At 35.3% G+C, this 21,360-nt stretch overlaps 2 protein-coding genes across 3 annotated transcripts; both read right to left on the reverse strand.

The window, feature by feature from the left end:
• Positions 1-2,027: 2,027 nt before the first annotated feature.
• Positions 2,028-10,181, reverse strand: hoxc10a (homeobox C10a). 2 transcript variants are annotated; one of them, XM_056449498.1, is made up of 3 exons: positions 10,003-10,181; positions 4,546-5,618; positions 2,028-2,838 (listed from the first exon to the last, which is right to left on the reverse strand). In XM_056449498.1, exons 2-3 carry the CDS (start codon positions 5,282-5,284, stop codon positions 2,564-2,566), a joined length of 1,014 nt encoding a protein of 337 aa, XP_056305473.1. In that variant the 5' UTR covers positions 5,285-5,618; positions 10,003-10,181; the 3' UTR covers positions 2,028-2,563. The 2 variants fall into 2 exon arrangements, with proteins under 2 accessions (XP_056305473.1, XP_056305475.1); XM_056449500.1 differs by lacking the exon at positions 10,003-10,181 and having other exon boundaries at positions 4,546-5,695.
• A 910-nt stretch (positions 10,182-11,091) lies between these two features.
• hoxc11a (homeobox C11a) lies at positions 11,092-14,222 on the reverse strand. The gene is made up of 2 exons (XM_056449497.1): positions 13,413-14,222; positions 11,092-12,089 (listed from the first exon to the last, which is right to left on the reverse strand). Exons 1-2 carry the CDS (start codon positions 14,101-14,103, stop codon positions 11,857-11,859), a joined length of 924 nt encoding a protein of 307 aa, XP_056305472.1. The 5' UTR covers positions 14,104-14,222; the 3' UTR covers positions 11,092-11,856.
• Positions 14,223-21,360: the final 7,138 nt, after the last annotated feature.

Below are 21,360 nucleotides of genomic sequence, written 5' to 3' on the forward strand. Positions count from 1 at the left end.
AAAACGCTGCTGCTAAATAAAATAAAATAAAAATATTTACAATACTATATGTAGTGTCTAAACGGCTACTTCAAATGCATTTTGCTATAGCCAGGCTGCTTACAGGTTATATAATGTGTGGTTGGCCCAGATGAAAGTAGAAATGTGGCACTGACTCAAAACAAATAGATTTAAATTTCACATTTGTGTTCTGAGATGCCAAAGCTAGACAATTATCAAATTTGTAAAGGTGACTGATTAGCCAAAAAAATACCACAAATACAACTGGCATAAGAATAAACTTTTAACTGAACATTTTAATAATGTCATCTTTTTAAATGTATAATTAAATAATAAATAAATAAAACAGATAGTTTGTTTTTCATAGCTGTCAGCCAGTTCAACATTTGTTTATTTCTTTCTAAAAGTTTCATTTTTTTGCAAGCGCTTTGCCTTATTGACCACCTTATAACTACACCATATTGAAAATAATACATACGAAAAATAAAAAAGGTCTTTTTGACATATCTTGGAATTAAAGAACGAGCTATAATAACGACCGGACTAAGTTTGCCCCATGATGTTAACAGTCCTTTCTCCCTCTGAGATTCTAAATTCTCTTTTACAACCCGACACATAAAGGCGAGCAAAGGAGAAAAAGAGCCCGCTGTGGCTATAATCGTTCAGTTCATTTACAATGCCATTTGCGGAAACTTCATTGCACAGGGTGTAATTTAACGGCAATTGTCGCCCTTGATGAAGACGAACTGACGTAATCAAGGCAGTTTCTTGTTGTCGAGCCAGGAAGCCAATCCCAACAACATGAAACTACCTAAACCACGCACCAGCCGCGCGTAACGGCGTTATCCACAGGAGAAGACAAACAACAAACTCTGCACAGATAAGTAAGGATTTTATTCCATTCATCATATAGCCGCTAGCGTTCCTTTAATCAAACCTCGTCTGTGATGGTTCTAGCATATGACCGAAAGGCCATGGCTTTGGCTAGCTTTGTGAATTAACACCAACATGCAGTCTGACACCACAATCAACAATTGTTATTTCTAACAACACACAAAAAAAATCTATATTTCAACAAGACATAATGGCAAATTGTTAGCATGCAAATAACTATAGAGCTTAAACAAGAAAGAAAGTGTCCCAATTATTAGCTGTAGCTTTTTGCAGACATAAACGCACCAGTGCACTAATCATTAACCCATTTAAAAATAAGTAAATAAAACAATTCAAACAGCTAATCTGTCTTGCAGACGCACTGTAAGTATAGCTGATATTAATTTATAAAATAAAACTTTCGTATAACAAGATTCTCCAAAACTTAAACTTGTGTCTGGAAGATGAGGCGCAGTATTCACAACTGCACACCCTTATCAACAACTGTCAGAAGCAGTGAGACCAAAGTCCACATCTCAAGAAATTCATTCAAATCAACGCTGTTATCCATGTCAGTGCCTGAGGGTGTCCAGAACAACCTCCCTCGAGCTCAAGCGTGGGGGAAAAAAAATAAGGAAAACGTTATCCTACCTTGAGCGTTCTGCACATGGTCTGATTAACGTCGCTCATAGGATCCTCTCATTCATTCGCCGCGGCTGTAGCTCTTTGATTCTTCTGTGTTCAGTCCATCGTATCATAGCGTCCCATTACTCCATAATGAAAGGTTCCTGGTTCCAAAACAGCCAGGCAGACTGCAGAGCGCGTCAGTGAGGCCAGCACATTGCAGTCCCGAGTATGTGAATTAGCCCTCCTCCACTCACCTTTTAATGCATCTTTACTGCAGCAGCACATTATATTTGCAGATCATAAAATCCACCCCCAGCGCTTTCCAGGACCGTCATGACATTACAATTTTATGACCTTGACTTACTGTGGTCACCTGGATAATATTTAAATCAACGTTATGGGTCTCCCACTCATACTGAAAGTGCTATGCACTTTCTCCTTCTGCCTCTCTTCCCTGTCTTCACCCAAAATTTCTCTGTCAACAGAATACAGGAGAAAATATGCAAGGGGAAGGACATACCAGGACATTATATTTTCCCATCCCCTGTTTTATTTATCAGCCTCTCGAGTTAAACATCAAATTGACAAATACACGTCAACAACAGAGCATGCAAAATACAGAGCGCGCATTGTGTATGACAAGCGCACTGACAGCGAACAAACTAACCTAAGACATCGAATAGACATCTCGTTCGTATATTCTGAGTAAAGGACTTTTAAAATTACAAATCTTCCACGAATATGTGCACCAAGCATCGTTTTCTTTCGCTATAGGCATATTTACAATTATTATTCTTGTTTGTTCAACAGTGATAAATTAGGCCTGGATGTAAACTATTTGCCATATCGTTTGCAGGGTGTACCAGTCCCTTTGCAATGAAAGTCATGGGCCACTGCTTTGCTATTTTATAAATTTGTAAGTCTGTATTGAAATGTATTGTAAGTTGAGTTGAAAAACAAAATAGAAATGAGGGAGGGGTGTGATTAAAAATATATAGTGGCTAGACGTGAGGAAAGAGAGAGTGTGTAATTTATTATTTCGTTTTTGTCTGTTTTCAAGCTCTCAGTTGAAGCTATAGCCTGTTAGCTCTCGGACGCGACTTTCTCTGTTGAGCTTCTTTAGCTTCATCCGTCTGTTTTGGAACCAGATCTTGACCTGTCTGTCTGTGAGGTTGATACTCTTGCTGATCTCCAGACGGCGCTCTCGAGTCAAGTACATGTTGAACAAGAACTCCTTCTCCAGCTCAAGTGTCTGATGCTTTGTGTAAGGACATCTCTTCTTTCGACCACTTTTCGCTTTTAGCCAGTTCCCCGTTGCTTTTTCCAATTTAGACTCATCTGCAGAAGAAAAAGAGAGAAAAAGGGAAAGGAAAAAAGAGCGAAACTGTTATGCCAGAGTATGAATGAAAATAATAAAAATGACTGACGGTATTGTGGTTCGTTTCACCATGCTTTTTTTTTTTTTTTTTCACAAAATGATCATGCTTATGTTTTGTTTTTTTCAGAATAAACAATTCGCCCAGTGCACCGTGGTTTAATCCACTACAGCCTTGCTTTATGCAGTGATGCCGTTTCCCTAATTTTCTTTAATATCAATATTATTTTTTATGCATTTCCAACTATCATCTTTAATGTATATTACCGTACATTATTTTTGATCATTTTCGAACAATTTCACATTTTAACTTTATAATTTCGGTCTCTGTAGGTAATTGACCTGCAATTATTTAAAAATGAGCCGTACTATGTTTTTAAAACAAACTAAAACATGTTATTAATGTATAATAGATATATATAATCTAAACATTTTAATTGCATTTGGGGTAATTTACCTAATTTTTAAAACAAGTAATTTTTTAAACAAATCAGCATAACTATTTCAGATAGAACATATTTAGGTGTGCTACAATACAGCAGATTACAGAACATTTCATATATGTCTGTAAAATTAAAACCTTCCCTCCTTTTAAAACCTTATTAAGGTAAGGTTTAAAAAGACGGAAATTATTTGCAGGTGAGAGCGGGACAGAGTTTAGATATCAGATTTTTTTTATCGTGTTTTCTCGTGTTTTACCTGTTATATCTGTTACGCATATTGAATCACACCTTTTTTATTCATTTATTTTAGTCACAAAAAATGAAAATAAAATGGCAAATATTATTTATAACATTTGCATGGAACAGTTTAGGCTACTAACATTTTATATAGCCAAATTACAAAACAAGAACGAAAATTACGAAATTAGCGCATGAAAGCAAATGATTTACATGTTTCTAAATAAAAAACATGTACACAAAGTGTTTTTTTTTTCGTAAAATGTTTGCAAAATATTGCATACAAACATTTATCAATGTCATCGAGTACTTATACAGACATTTACGATTTCAATTCAAACATGTAGTTAACAAAATGCACTCATGCTATACTTTTACGCTCACATATATAGCACTGCATTTGTGCGGGGGCGGGGGGATATTATTTACTTTCCATCATTAAGCACTATTTAACTACAATGTACTATGTACATTTCTATATAGGTACAAATGAAGTCTAATATCAAATAAAAAATAATGAAAATATTCTGTAGTTTAATACAATTAAATTCATGAGTGTATGCTATTTTGTTATGATATGCTTAAATGGTGTGTGTGTGTAACGCACTGCGTGTTAATCCTAGTGTGATCCTGGTAATATCAATGACAAGACGCGTTTTCGTACTTTTGTAATGGCGTTAAATGCAGTTCCAATCCTAAATATACGTGATGTTTAATTGACTGTTGTGTTAAAAATAAATAAATAAAATAGCAATAAAATGAACAAAGAGCAATATAGGCCTGTAACAAATATTTATGATGCACACAGGGCCCAACCAGTCGTCGAAACAACAAGCTAAAATGTGTTTTGTTTTTGTTTTATTTTGGCATGCAAGCGGAATGTCAGTTCACATGTTGTACACAGAAGGGAGCGAGCTGTTATTGTTTTTGAATGTGTGTTTGTGTACATGTGAGTGTAGCAGAAAAAGAGAGAGGGAATTAATGAATCACCTTTTAATTCGCTTTCGGAATCATCAGTACAACTGTCTGTTTTTGACACACTCTCCTCTTTTCTAGTCTGTCTCTGATCCATGTCGTCTTCCTGCGTATTCCCTCCCTTGTCTTCTGGGTGCTGCCTTGCTTTGCTGCTTTTAACACATGACTCTGCCGCTAGTGCCTCAACAGGCGTGGATATTCTGGCTATTGGATTAAAGTCCGAGCCGAACTCATCTCCGTGGTGGCCCCTTTCACTGGCGTACACCTGGCTCCGTCGGAAATAATCGGGGGTGGAGACGGCGCTTTGATTCGGGTGGCTGTTATTGTCTCCCAGACGGATGTAGGTGGATTTCTCGCCGGACTCCTTGGCGCTGTCGATATCAGGCTGATAAAGACAAGGAATCGCTTCCTCTTTTACATTGCTAGCTGGAAACGAGCATGGGTGTAAAGGCTGGGCAACAGGTTGCGAGCCTCTGTAAGTTTTAGAGCCTGCGATCCAAGTGTCCCGCTGCGACAGGTAATGTGAGTGCTGGTAGCTGCCGAGATGCATCCCACTCGGTTGCAGGTCATCCCGTTTGGAGAGAGGGGTGCCAACAATGCCAAAACTACCCATCATGGAGCAACCATATTCTGCAGACGTTTGCATATACATTCCAGAGTTAGAGGAATAGCTCTCACCTCTGAAAGGAGATGTTCCTCCCACCAGCGAGTCCATCAGGAATGCATTGGCTGCCACGTTGTTCGGGCATGACATTTTGCTACTTGTTTTCTTTAGATTCAAAACAATCTCCTTTATGCCGAAGAGGATAAGGACAGTAGGACGCTGACATCTTTTGGGGGGGCGAAAAATATCAGCAACATAATTATGGATTCAAGGCGCTTTGTCATGTGATTTTCAGACCAATAGGGTTTTGAAAGTGGCCTTGATGCGCCAGACCGTCTTGACGTCACTGGGGTCAAGTTGTTGAATTTATGTGGTGCAGCATGGAGCAATGGCGCCATCTAGCCGTACATTGAGGACAAGGAAGTCAACAGCAGAACAAAGAACAGTCGCACGCTTCAGATATACTGTTACGTGGCTTATGCGTCTGCAAAAGAAAAGAGAGGCAAGTAAACTAAACACTTCACGGAAGTTAAAGGCAAATTTTACAAGCTTAGTCAATATAAATTATGGCTAATTCCACACGCTTTTGCGAGACCATAAATGTAGCCTTTGTTTTTAAAAGTGCTCATGCAATTTTATTGAAATAGGTATGTGTATTTTCGTTTCTGTCACGGCACACTATACTACGAATGCATTATTATTTTTGTCGCATGATTGCAACTTAAATTATGTGGATTAAGTTTGTTAGATTTGTTAAATATTTTTATTATGAATTGTTATTTTTATTTGTTTCATAAAATGGCAGCTACTTGTTTTGTATTGTGAATATTTGACTTAGGACATTTTGTATTTTAAAATTATTATAAAATACAAAATAGAAACTATGGTCTTAATTGGAGTCTCCAAGCTGAAACAATAGCTTTAGTTTTTCCCCTCATTTTCATTTTTTTTTTTTTTTTTGGCTAAGAAATTGACATGTAGTATTTTAAAATTAAAATTAATATAAAATACACGATAAATTAAGGTCTTATTTAGAGTCTTCAAATTGAAACAATAATTTTAGTTGTATTAAATATTTTAGTGTACAAGAAAAGCATTTACTTGTTCATTATCTGCTCGGATTAAATGGCTTAAAAACGGCTTAAACGTCGACTCTTGAAAACTTACAAATATTCTGATCAATATAATGCAATTAGATATCACGGTCAATTCATTCCCATTGTTACTAGCGTGATTTTTAATAAGTGTGATAATTTTTTTTTCTCGTATAAGTTATAGCATATACATAATATATAAACTGTAACATATAAAGCCCCATTTTTCGTTAGACCGATCGTTTTTATTATTATTTCTACCACATTTCCTCTTACTCCTTGAAATTTGATTTACAACTTTAGCACAATTCAGTAGATTTAAAACAGTGAAAAGTAATATGGCACACTAGCCTAAAACAAATTCACTATGCCGTTTTACTTACACCGAGTGTACAGGAGAATCCTGATCAAGCTGGCGCATATTGGAGTAATTTTTGACATTGCATACTGTAATTTTTATAATAAAAAGAAAACTGCATGAAAACTTGGACTTGAATTGTCTTTTTTTGTGTGTGTTTGCTATCCAATACATTTCTCAACGAGGTCAGTGCCTGTGACCCAGCTTAAAACATGGGGGATGTGATTGGTTTGTTCACTTGTCAGTCACTCAGCCTTTAAAGACAAACAAATGAACTCTGTAGTCAGAATTAAATGTATATGTTATAGACATCTTTGAATTTCACCCACTTTTTGTCACAATCAGTACACCGCAAGCTCTAATCTGTTTTGCTCTAGTTTAATTGTACATTTTTTAATAAATGTAAGTTCTGTGAAATGTAAATGTATCTGTGCATACACATATACATATATTCACATACACCCATACATGTGTGTGTACAGGAGTTAAAGGCAAATCCATGTGTTTGTGTGTATACACGTCCGTGCGTGCGTGTATGGTCCTTTGTTTTACCTTGAAATTTCCAACGAAATATTACATAATTGCTCACAATTTATGCGTTTAAGTCTCTTAACATTGCCCAACATTCGCAAAGGAAACATGTTGATGAACACATAGTCCGAAAGATATATTTACATATTTAAATTATTGATTAGTATAACATATTCTGCTAAAATGTCTTCAATCAACGAGGAACAGTCCAGTGGGTTAATGAATTAAAATTACTACATTTGATGTATTATAAATGTATTTATTTTATCTATTATTTTATTTTTGTATTATTGTGTTTGTGTTGCAGCGAATATATATTCTTGAACAAAGTGTTTCAGTTGTTTTTAATAAAAGTGCATTTACAGAATATTTATCTAATTGTCTCAATGTAATAAAAATACGTGGGATAAACAGTCGTTTTGTTCCTTATTTCAAATCATCTTTATTAATATGAAGAAAACAATAAGAACAGCACATCAAAAATGCAATAAATAAATATGAACTGGCGTTATCGCACTGTACGCTGTTTGAGATCACCTAGTATGTGGCCCATTTCTATTTTGTCCGTATGCATGCCGAAAATAAAATGGGAATAGACTATTAGTCTATTTAACACCACATAACACAAACATACTATTCTATTTGATTGACATTTGTGATACTATTAAACGTCGACAAGAGAAAAGGCTCACTTTAAATAGAAAAGGCTAATTAGCCTCCTTTTTTCGCCGGGGCCTGCACAACATTCACGTTAATTATATAAAACAAGTGTATAGCCTGTAAAAAAAAAATAAAAAAAATTATATATATATATATATATATATATATATATATATATATATATATATATATATATATATATATATATATATATATACACACACATATATACACACTTGTTATAAATTCAAGAATAGCCAACGTATTCATATATCTATATTTTAAATGTATATATTTATACAGCCTATATAATTGGTAGTCTCGGTGGATGTTTCCCCAGTTAGAATAGATTTTGTGTGTTGGTTGAATTTGTAAAGCACTTTGGTCAACATTTGTTGTTTTAAAATGTGCTAAATAAATAAAGCAAACAAACAAATAAATATATTTTGAGCAGGTATTTATGTTTGATCCTTTTTTAAGAATCGTGACATGCATTGTGTCAAAATCGGCACAGTCGTAAAAAATGAAACCTTTTATCCAATTCCACAACTTAGGCCTCTACGTAAGCCAGGTTGCCTTGAAACGAATAAGCTGGACACACGATGGGTATTCCGTGTCTGTTTTGGAACTGAAACCACCATAAAACATATTTCTAATTTGAAGAGACCCGCTTTTTAACCGTTTCCCCTCACCAAACAGGCGTCCACCCACAGAGGTCTATGGAAATTTATGGTTGATGCATGTAACGTTTTAAAGACATTTATAAATCAGAGAGTGGTAAATCGCAAAGCACATCAGCATTATATTAAATTTTAATATCACGAAAGACCATACAAATGACTAGTGGGCACCAGTGGCGATTGTATTTACAGCTTTTCATCACATGCAGGAGTGCGGAAGTATAAGCGTAGTCAGTGTTAATAGGCTCTATCCAAAGCCCACAACTGTACGGCCTGAAGCAGAATCAGCAAGAAACAACACAAAAGCTTTCAACGTGAAACGTATTTAGCAATTCAAATATTGCAAAATAAGATGGTAAATCACGCGCCTGTCCCCCCGACTTTGTCCTATTGGAATACTGAGAAATTATTATTATTAGTTTATTTTATTGTCATTTTTTTGTCTTGCGAAATGGGGCGACATTATTATAGGCCTAATAGTAAATATTACATTTTCTGTTAGTGAGAATACGTTAGATTAATGTTGTAAAACTATTTATCTGTGTTTCTAAAAGGTTATATTTCATTTTAGAAACCTAGGTAGAATAAAATCCAGGTAGTAATTACATCCAGTTGTTATATCCACAATCCTTATGCTGATGCATCAGAAACCTCCGCCATTTTCCTTGTTGTCTAAGAATGCATTCGAAAGTGTCCATTGCGCTCTCCATTTTGCAGATATTGCTATAGTTTATTTGGTTTTTCGATAGAAATCGCACAACAGAAAACGTCTTACCACAAACATACAATTTGTTTTGGAAAGTCGCATTTATGAGTCAACTCAACCCACGGAAAAATGCAAATATTATGGCCATTGTTCATTATTCTACGCGCTGATTGCTTTGGTTTGGAGGCGACAGTATCTCCGGCGTTTGATAGGTGGACGTTCCCAGTTCCTGCTCTTTAGTATGACCATGCAAGAGAAAGGAATTCAGCAAATTAACTACGTCACTGAGCCAGGGCCAAGGTTGGTGGGTGTGACAAAAAGACAAGCCTTCCAGCCTTGATCCTTCCAGCCTATGCCCCCCCTCGCCTCCCCACCCGCCATTTCTCTCCCACAGTTCCACAAGCAAAGATCAGTGGCAACGAATCCGCTGAACTAACATATCAGACACACATAAAAGCCTCTGCAGAAAAGCCTCTACATTCGGATTTTACAAAAGAACGAATGTGTTTTAATGCTTTCAAGTGTATAATTCTCTGTAATAAATCAGTACACAAATTCCCTGCGAAATGGACCCCCCCCCTCTTTCCATTTCTTTTCACGTTCAAGCATCAATGCATATATATCGATACTTAAATATATATATATATATATATACTCAAATCTCGGTTTTAAATCTGTCAGAAATCTACTTCCTGTTACCCGGCTAAAGTCACAACCAAGCGAGCTTAAATAGTCAAGAACATGCCAAAATGTCATAAAATATACCATGCATGAAAATATTACATTTTACAGAGACAATAAAGTGCATTTAATGGGAGTGCTAAAACTGGAAAAGTTACCTGCTGTAGTTTAATGCGAGAGGTCAAAGTGTTGCTTCTTAGACATTCCTTGATTCTTTCCCACTTGCACTGATTGGATCTGTTCTGTTCACCACGTTTCCTGACAAAAGGGGCTCCTTGATTCCACTTTATTGCAATAGGTTAAAGGTGAAGGCCTTGACATTATTGAAGTTCAAAGACAACTTTTAATTATATCTTTTCTTCATACACATAAGTGCCAACAGCACACTTGCACGCATTATGAGCCCACATGTTGTGACAAAATTCATGTAGAGTGATCACATATAAAACTGCACATGGGGACAGCATGCGATACCCACACCCCTGTGAGCATGCACCACAAAATAAATATCTCACCTCTGTTCGGTTTGCCACTTAAAAGCCGAGATATGTGCAACTCAGCTTCTTCCTAAGAGATTATTCCATGTGATCGGACTACCGAGCGACATCATTTGATAGGTTTCTTGCACCTAGGCGTTCATTCTAAAAACGTCTTGGCTTTTTTTGTGTAAGCAGCCGGACTTTCTTGTTTACTATTTACTGCGGAAGTGAATACCATTCCCCTAGAACAGACGGTGCAATTAAGTCAGAAAAAGGCAATTTAGGGCCCTAGCTTTATTGCAGTGTCTAGACTAGAAGAGTGGCGATTCCATTTAGAAGGTACTAAAAGACGGTACCGAAATGCTCTCTAAATTTCCGAAGTGTTCAAGAGCAATTTCATGGATCCCTTTCTTGGTCGTCTTTATTGGACAAATACCTATATTCCTTTAAAAATCTGTTAAGATCGGTCTAAATGTTACATACTCATGTATTATCCAGTTTATGTCAAAACAAAACCAAAATAATACACTTAAACGAATGTGTGAGATTGAGACGACGAATGGAAATTAAAACAGAGCAAAAAAGAGAGAGAGAAATTTAGATTATTTAATTTCTTTACTTTGTAGTGGCCAGTTTCTACCTTCTCTTGGATCTCTGATGTGTACATCACTGCAGTGTTGTACACATCACCACATTCCTCACGATGGACTTCCTTGCTGATTATTTTATTTTGCTTATTTATTATTAGTTTTAAAAATCAAGTCACAATGACATGTAACAGTTTACCTTTATTCGTGTTTATTTTTGATTAATACGTAGTACACAGGCCAAATCGGACCGCTGAGCTTCCCCTTAAAAAAAGAGAGAAAGAGAGAGAACTTTGGGCGTACAGCAAATAATTTAAAGAATTGAACAACAAAGCTCACAAGGCTGCAAAGGCAATGTAAAGAAATATAGCAGCAGGGATAAGTTGAGGATACTCAAAATAACATTATATTTACATTCACGAATGCACAATGCATAATCTCTGTACAAGGAATACATTATTACAGATTGTACAAGTCACAGTTCTAAATGGTGAAAACATAAAAAAGTATGACATCTCCAGATTCAAACCAGAGTCGAGTGTGTGTTTTAATGTACATATATACAAGCATAAAATGATAAAGGGTACAATTTTATAATATATTATAGTAGGCTATTTTGTGGCCTTTTTCAAAGTGAATATTTTAATTATTTTCACTTAAAAGACGGGTCACATACATATAAAAACCTAAACTTTGTGAAGTGTAGGTTTTGGTGAACCACAAACTTGAAATGTCAGTTTGACATTAAGCAAATTTGTATTGTCTGTCCCCACCATCAGCCATTACAATTCTGTTAGCCTTCAACTGTCTTGGGCTTCTTCAGTACTGTTGCTGGCCTAGACAAAAACATATCTAATTATTTAATTAGACTGAAGGGCATATTTCGACATATTTAATAGAGTTTGTTTGCAAAAATATTAAATAATAGGCAACGCCATTTCAACAATTACAGCAACGGATTCCCAGAGAAATACTGCAGGCGATCTCTGCTTAATTTCTTTTCTTTCATTCTACGATTTTGAAACCATATTTTAACTTGTCTGTCAGTAAGGTTTAACATTCTGGATAGCTGCAGCCTTTTCTCCTTGTTGATGTAAACGTTAAAGAAAAATTCTCGCTCCAGTTCACGAATCTGAAATTTGGAGTATGGACATCTCTTCTTTCTTGTGCGCGGGGTACCTTGGGATAATGATAAAAAAAGACAATAAAAATTATTAACATTTTAAAATGAACATTTTTAACAAACATTTATTTTCAGCAAAAACAAAATAAGATTTATAAATGTAAAACTTATTTTATTTATTGAAGATACATTTGTAATATCAAATTTCACCAAATGCCTCGTCGACTACATCTATGGTTACCAACGTGAGGATGCAAACACAATTTATGTCACTCTGATGCAAATCTACAATTTTTTTACAACCCTGGGGAAATAAAAATCTAAAATACTAAATAATTATCCCAATAACAATAATATTAACAACAGCAGCAACAACAACATATCACTGATAAACTCGGTAAATAATTTTCCTTCTTTAACCTATTGAGTTTTTTTCGGTCTATGCAATTGTCCCTGTTTTGCATCATATTAATACATATATTTGGCACATTATATGACCCATGGGCATATGCACGTGAAAGTGTGTTTTCTTTAACGTACAAAATGCATCTTACAATAGGCCTGAAATTTTGTCTAATGTGCATGACCGTGAACGCTAGCTTCTCTTTTGTTGTTCTGTACATAAATGTTAAAAAGCGTCGCAACAAGAAGGCATATACAAATGAGGATACATTTACAATATATAATAATAACTGGATAATTACAAAGGTAATTAGTTTCCTACGAATTTTACACAACAGCAAATCTAAAAAAATGGCCTCTTTAATTGTATTTATTTAGTTTTGTTTGATAGATAGATAGATAGATAGATAGATAGATAGATAGATAGATAGATAGATAGATAGATAGATAGATAGATAGATAGATAGATAGATAGATAGATAGATAGATAGATAGATATTCGACTGTCATTAGCACTGAGCAAGCACTAAGGTTGCGGCCATTGACTACACACCCCACGGTAACTGCAGTCACAGCACGTTTAAAAAGCTAATAAGGACCTAGCTAGTTTACATTCGAGCTGCTAAAACAAAATTCACAGTATGCCAAAAGTAATGTTCTGCCCAATTGGTTTTTACCCCCGACAGCTAAACGAGAAAATCCCTCGCAATGCTCAACGCAAGTTCATGATCAAAGTTAGCATTTGTCACAATAGCGCGCTCTTAAAATTTCACAGACTCTGGGATAGTAGCGTCTGTGTATAACATCCTCTTTTTTCAAAGCGCTTTCCCATCGTAAAAATTCTTTTCGTTGGAGGAAAGAGCTTTGTAGGTTATAATAAAATCCTTTGAATGCTTATAAAACTCCACATAAAATCTGACCGACAAAACACCGGGCTAGTCCCTTAACCTTTCCCCATTTACAGCTTCGGTACCTACTCGAATGGCTGCTCTTGCTTGCGTTCCCGTCCTTAGTAGCTGCTGAAGTGCACGAGCCCGAATTTGTGTGTTCCTCCTCATCCTCTGGGTCTTTTTCCGGCTCTCGTGCTGCGGAAACAGCTGTGGGTTGCTGGGACGAAGTCTCTAATTTGTTCATCTCGCTCTTTTGTAAACAATGTTCTGACTGATTGTCCGTGCTACAATAAGCGGTTTCAAAGAAACGGTCAAAACCTTGAGGGAGCACGTTGTTTTTACCCACGCCGGTGTAGAACCCGGTGGAAGGGTGGCTAGAGTTCGGATGATGCTGGTGGTGGTGGTGGCTGTACACACTCTCGTTTTTCATGAGCATTTCTGTCATGGTGGATGGCGGAAGACAGTCTCTATGCACCAGGTCTTCTCCTGAGTAGCAAGATGCATAGTTGGATCTGTGGTGCCACTTGCTGGACGGGTCCAAACCATAGGAAACATCTCGTACCGGTTGCACTTGAGATAGGTTTGTGGAATATGGGTATGTGATTTGTCGCGAGGGCCCCTGTGGAAGGAACGAAGAGACGGCGGAAAATTCAGGAACGTAGTAAGTGCAGCTGGGGAGGTAGATGTTGGAGGCACAGCCCGTCCTGTCCCCAAACTCGGACGTCCGGTCTTTACGCGTCTGGGAGCAAAAGTTGCCCAGATTAACAGAGTTAAACATCTTTCTCCTGTAGTCCGTACTACAGATATGATGTTTTGGATTCGAGCTGCAGAAGGAGAAAATTTGGGAAGGCGAGATGACGCGCAATCCGTCTAAGTCGCCCCGCAACACGTGATCGAAAGTAGATATTGTCATATATCAATTTGGAACACATGGATGCGTAGGAGTGGTTCAGTTGGGTAAGATCTGTGAGATTCAAGCGATTAATTTTCAAATCAGGCAAGATATGTAAAACAGTAACATGTTTTGTTTGTTGTTTTTAGCGAGTTTTGAGAGATCGACGTGTTTTCTGTTTGTGTTGGAGCCTGTATGTGTACTGAGTAACACTGATTTTATAATTCCGATGCAATACATCCTGTTTTATGTATATCATGGCCTGTATGCTTTAATCTATGACTTTTGCATTTAACAAAACTATTAAAGCTTTAAAAGAACGACTGTTAAATATGACTTGTTTAATTTGTTATTGTGTTGTTGTGTTTATTGCTGTATTAGACGTGTTTCACCGCAATGTCATATTGCTTTGGTTCAAATGCATACACTTGTTAAGACTTTCCAGGCTATATTTTATATATAAGCATGTATGCTTTAAACGTATAAAAGTCTACATTTACACATGGTTTAAAATAACTTTAATATGCCTTATAGATGTCACGTGTCAGCTCCACCCAATTTCGGAATATAATAATATAACCTTTATCTTTTTTTTACGAATTTTTGTTGATGTTGTTGCTGCTGAAAATATTAGGAACTTACGCAGAAACCCTTTCAGTTATGTCTTGACTTGTGTATAAACAAAAGCAATGCTGGTCTTTCTTTATTTGTAGATGTGGTTTGGTTTTAAACGGGGAACGTTTCTCTTAATTTTAATGAAAAAAGAAAATAAGATGCCACCCATCATTTTGTTTTTATCGTAAATGAAGAACACTCTCCTTATCAAATGAGATAAAAAATAAACTTATGTTTAATATAATATTATATGTGTTATACTATTGTGTTCAGTTTAACTTACACCCCTGCACTACACATTTTGGCATTTAACGTGCAAAGTCAAATGATCCCATGGATATTTTAAATCTCTGAGACCATTTTATGAGAGGCATCTGTTTGAGGCAAACTATACTATACCGTTTCAATATGCTCCCTCCAGCGTGTATTAAAAACAAACTTGTTCTTAAAGCAGAATACTGATAAATAGGCCCGACTACTTTTTTATTAAAAAAACATTGTTTCTAATAAATGCTTTCTAATATAGAAATACCTATGTTAGTAACTACAATGTTGGCAAAATATGTACTAGCATATGCAGAGTATGCTAATATTCAGAAACGTATTAAACCATTTAATACGTGAAATAATCCAAAACCGACAATTAATTTGTTATTTTATTTGGCATTTGATTTATATGTATTTTATTTTAGGTAATTGTTAATTCATAATTAAACACAATTTTGTTTAGACACTTCACAAAAAGACCGGTTATTTCACAGTGTATCGCATATAAACTAACCACACTTACTGTTGAACTTTACATATTTGTTTTCAATATTTTATTTCCATAAAAATACAGGTCTCATTTTTGTTCAAAACTGTTTGCAAATGTTAATATGAACACTTAAAAATATATTAACGATTTGGAAAAAATTACAATTTAGCTTCATTGCACAACGTAACTAAAAAGTTTTATATTTAAAGCAGCATGTTTCTAGATTGCTAAAAGTTCTATAAGGTATGTGGCAATGACTTTATGAGTCTTTTCTGAACTGAGCTCTCAAAACTGACAAAAGGTTGGTGTGCAATATGCCTTCAACCAAGTACAAAGAAAGCAGACAGCTGCCCAGACCAGGCACTTGAATTTGACCACTAAAATTCTCACTGCAGCCGCCATAAAAGTCCGAACGGCGGAAAAGCAAAAATCCTTTGTTCTACAGAAAACAAATAAAAGGTAAATAATTAAAAAGTCCCAAGGAAAAGAAATATCTAACTAATATGTTATGTAATACAACGTTCGATGATTCAGGTTTGAGTAATACAGATCTAAAAGTTGTATTGAACGAGTTCAAAACCAAAATCAGCCGTATTAGCTACATGAGAAACCTTTAAAGAACAGGATTCATATATTTTTCTTATCAGAGCCTTTTGGTCATTCTACCCAGTATAAACTTGTTAATGGGAGGAATATTTTGCGAAGGAACTACTGACAACTAACATGTTCGCAGATTATCATACTGGTTTCACTGTCCACGCTTGACTTTACGCAGTGCATAACAACAACCACAACCTTTAGATTTAGATTTTGTTTCAGTAGTTGTAAAGTATACCTATTTCACATGTATGCCAACTAATTCGATGTTATCATTCAGCTTTAACACTATACTACTAGCTGTAGGACCCTGAAATTCAACAAAGGCGCGCCTGTTTCTTTCTCTAAACAAGCACTATATCCTCACAAATGCTCTGCCCCTGCTGGAGATTTGCACAGTTGTTGATATTGTGATGTAGCAGTTGAATTGAAGAGGCAAGTTCAGTTGGAAAGAAAAGCTAGAGAGGCGTTTATGTCTAGAGAAACGAAAGGACAGAGGTGTTGTAAATGTTTGTCATTCTCCCACTAAAAACAATCCCTATGACGAACCGTGAGCTTTACGATACTGTCACATGAATTTCTGAAATTCTTTGCAAGGCCTATAATTATACAGTAAAAATAAAATTACAGAGCTATGTATTAGTGTTACGTGGTCCAAAACGATGCGGTTCGTGCTACCGGATAAAAATCTGGAGGAATGGCTAGAGCGGTGCATTTCAGCATGTCTTAGCCCTGCCCCGGAGGCCAATTTCGTCGACTTTTCAATCGTGCAAAACAAAAAACGCCTTTTCCTGATATCGATTAAGATCAACAGAAAATGAAACGCATTCAACATTCGTGAGATCTCAACAAGGAGACCAAACAACAGTTGTAGGCAACACTCAAGGGCCCTGTAGTTTACCTCTAGGGCTAAAACCTCAGCAGGGCTAAAAAGGGAAACTGTGTAATAGCATTACTGTCCCCTCATGGCCTAGATAAATTTAATTGGATGTAAGTCGGGCTGTTAAACTCGCTCGTATGAGCTGTGAACAGATTCAAGCAACAACAAAAATGGCCCTACTTTTTACAGAGGTCTCAGTGAGTGCATAGCTGTAGAGCGTTAGCACAAGCAACCAGTATCTAATTATGATAGTATCTAATAGCATCTTTGCTCAAATGGAAAAATAAAAGCACGCACAGGGAACAGTAGTAATGTTTGTTACACTGAATTATATTAATTATTTTGTTAGCAAATAGATGAAACGGTACAATTAATTTGCAACAAAAAAACAAACAAAAAACCCTCACACAATGGGATAAAAAGGCTTTGCCACATACGATGACTTAATTCATTTAATTACCTATAGGTGCATTAATGCATCACTTTTGTAATATACTGGTGCACAAGATAATATTGATGCATGCAATTATATATAAAACCTACATACAAAATTTAAACAAAAACGTATAAATTAATATTCTCCCATTGCCTCGATAATTGGCCAAAGTTAAACTCTTCTACAATTAAAAAAGAAGACAATGTTGTTTTCAAAATCTATATATAAACAAAACACCAGTTTTACTTCGTTTTACAAGTCTACAAAATGCAAACAAACAAATAATCTGAATCACGAAACGTTCCCATGTTACGGTCCTTCAATTAATGGCACAGAAATCTACAAATATTTTTAAATAGCACGGGCGCATTATATAGTGCAGTAATGTCGAAATATTTTCGAAATAGGCATCGATTGTTCTTCATGTCAGAACATTTTTACACTGCTTAAAGTCATTATTTGGATTATATACCACAAATTTATTTGATAAATTGCACACAAATTAAATGCAAATCAATGCAAATTGTGTGGGGAAAAAGTCAGAAAAGGAAAACACTGCAAAATGAACATTAGCTGTATCCAACAAAGCTATTAAAAAGGCACCATTGGTTGTATTGCTGTTTCCGTTGCTACGGCTCGTTGCAGTCTAGCAGATGCGCCTCGAACAGTAAGCTGAAATTGGGTACTGTCCAGCTACATTACATTCATCCTAAGCAAAAACTTCTTTAACGTTTAGGCAACACTTATGATGTGTAATATTTATTGTACTTTGTTGTTTATCAACTTACTTGATATTTGCTAGGAAAATAATGGGATTTATTTAGCGTACGCAATCATTCGAATTATAAATGCCACTTAAAACACACAGCTTTATATAAATCTACCGAGATGTCTGATTAATATTTGTTGATCAAACTGATTCGACGGCAGTAAACTGAATGGCATTTATTGCGGAAACCAAATTTCCGCGCCATGGCTTGTTGATGACAAGATAAAGGTATGTACTCACAACAAAAGTACTAATATGACAACGCATGGCTGCTGCACAACTCTGTTTATAAGCAACATGACGCTTTTAAATAAAAAAGGTGAACATTCATGCTCAGTATCTGCCTGAAAGAATACTTTAAATCTTGTTTTTCTTCTTTTTGTACGGCATTTTAAAATATTATTAAAAAACTATAGTAAGAAAAAAAAAAAAAAACAACAACAAACATTCATTATTTTCTAGGATCTTACTCGGCAGTTGCTTCACTTGCACACGAATACGAGGGTATTAACTCTTAATTACTTTGAAGATGTTTTTAAGTAGGATTAATTTCCAGATATCACAACACCGCACATGTTTATGTTCGCTCCGTCTGAAAAAGCAGCTTGAACTTATAATACTTTTCTCACGTTTTAGGCTTAATCTCAAGAAAATTAAGTAACTAAAACGTTGAAAATCTTTTATGGATTTACATATATAAAGTTGTTATAGAAATAGCGTTTGCTTTTCAGAAATAAGTTAAAACGTTTTTGCACCATCAGCGCAATTGTTACAAAACAGGAATTGATCAATTAAATTAAATATCTGGTGTATTTTAACTTTGTGTTAATTATTGATTTTTTAACTACACAAATGGCATTGGATACTTGGTTCCTATATATGGGACACACTAACTTGACCTTCAAGTTGCTCCCGCCCACTAAGACAGGGCTAACGGGGGTGGGAGAGGATAGAAACAGCCAAATAGCTAAACAGTCTAAAAAGAGATAACCATTAGTTTTCAAAAAAGCCATTTTCTTTAAACCTAATACTTATTTGTTATGAATTTTCCATTGATTCAACAGATTTGTCTTATATTTTTAATAATTTTCTTTTTTTAGGTTGTATTGCAGATCAACGCATTGACATTTGGCTTTTATTAGATTTAACAGACGCGTTCATTAGTTTTCGCTATTCTGGCTTATTTTGAAACAGTTTATTCCTCTTTGACATATACAAATTTTTCCCATACACTATAGTCGCATATAATATATTGTTAATGTATACTTAAATAATTTCAAATGAATGAGATCTAAAACGAGTAAAAGCGCTGGTAAATTTATTATACAAACACGGCTATTTCGAAAACAGCCATTTAAAAAAAATAATAGGTAATAAAGAAACAAAACAACAAGTATGCCGTGGTCTCAGATATTACCTCGTGCCTATAAGTTTTACAGAAATAGAAAAATGTCTCGCTTTATTTTTCATCCAATATATATATATATATATATATATATATATATATATATATATATATATATATATATATATATATATATATATATATGCTTAAATGCAGTTTAACTACAGTTACAGCAAAAATGATATAGATGCATTAGAACTTGTAATTGTATACATAATTTTATATACAACTGGAATGAATGTTGCAAATGACAATTAAACGATGCTACAGTTGAATAAGGCAAATAATAAAAAGAAAATAAGTGTTCAATTTCAGACTTCTTTGTACACTGACAAAAAAAAAAAAAAAATACAATTGAATCAAACTAAATCTCCATCATTACTCCTAGAACTGCATCGTTGCAAAAGAAAACTTAGTTAACAGGTGTCATGCAGAAAGAAGAAATATATTAAAATAATAAAGTATTTTAGGCAAGAAAATAATGTTCACCAAATAATCACAAATTACAATACAATGAGTTTACTAAATTCGTTATAGTTTCTGCGTTGACACAATTATTTGTATAAAATGACAAAAACTACAGATTTTTTTTCATATAACAAGTAAAGCTTATTTCCCCCGTGCGGATGCACTATTCGTCTCGAGTTTAAAAGTAACCAAACCATTGAATTAGCTAAATAATAATGTTGTAAGCACGTAAAGGCGAGCATATACACGTTTATAGAAATTCACAATACTGCTCATCGCCAAAAAATCTTTCTAACTATAAAAGTTGAACATGAAGCCCCGTCTCACAGATTCACGTGTGCCGTGCAAACTACGCCAAAATGTACTTTTCCACGTTTCTACAAGTCTGTGATAGGAGCAGAGGAGATCTAGAGCACTTTGTAAACCACATGACAACAAGTTTTGTTTGAAGGGCACTGAGGTGCTCAATGACCTCTGAGCCAGAGAGACGAGTCCTCGTAAACAGATTTGGCCAGTCTCAAAGTCAAAAGCGCCGCAAGGGCATAAAATGCCATTGTTACGACAGCAGCGCATTTGCTTTTAAGGAAGCCAATAGACTTGACACTAACCTATGGCTAGAACCATCTCTGTTCGCTTCATTTGCTTTCGCCTGAGTCATCAGTGACTCTCAATTAATTAAGATATTATAGTGAGCTTGTCTGTGCATGTATGTATATAATGTCAACATTTGAAGTGGACCAAAACCTTTCGTCAAAGTTGCCCTGAAACTATTAAACGCCAATTCTCCTCTTAGGACAATTTTGAAAAACTTTTTTGATCCAGTTCAAACGTTGACTATATTATACACACGCTAATACACGATGTTAAATAGTTTGGTTTAACACTGTAACATAACTCATGATGACCAATATTTATACTTGATCCTTAAAATACAAAACCATTTCATAACTTTTCGTGAGCGATTAATATGTAATTACTAATATTATTTTTAGTAATCATCAGCAAAATAACATCAATTAAAACCACGCGCAGTGAACAATGTGCTTAAGCAACGTACAAACGTATTTAGCTATCCACAGTTCCAAAATAGGCAAGCAAAGTATTACATGTCCTTGCAGTTAGTCCTCACGGGGCCCTGTTCCGGCGTCTGTTCCATTTATCCACTAGGTGGATGTCTTTACCATTTTGAACAACTGGATAAAGCATATCAATATTG

The sequence above is a fragment of the Danio aesculapii genome, chromosome 23, assembly GCF_903798145.1.
Source record: "Danio aesculapii chromosome 23, fDanAes4.1, whole genome shotgun sequence".
In the NCBI taxonomy this organism is placed as follows: Eukaryota; Metazoa; Chordata; class Actinopteri; order Cypriniformes; family Danionidae; genus Danio; species Danio aesculapii.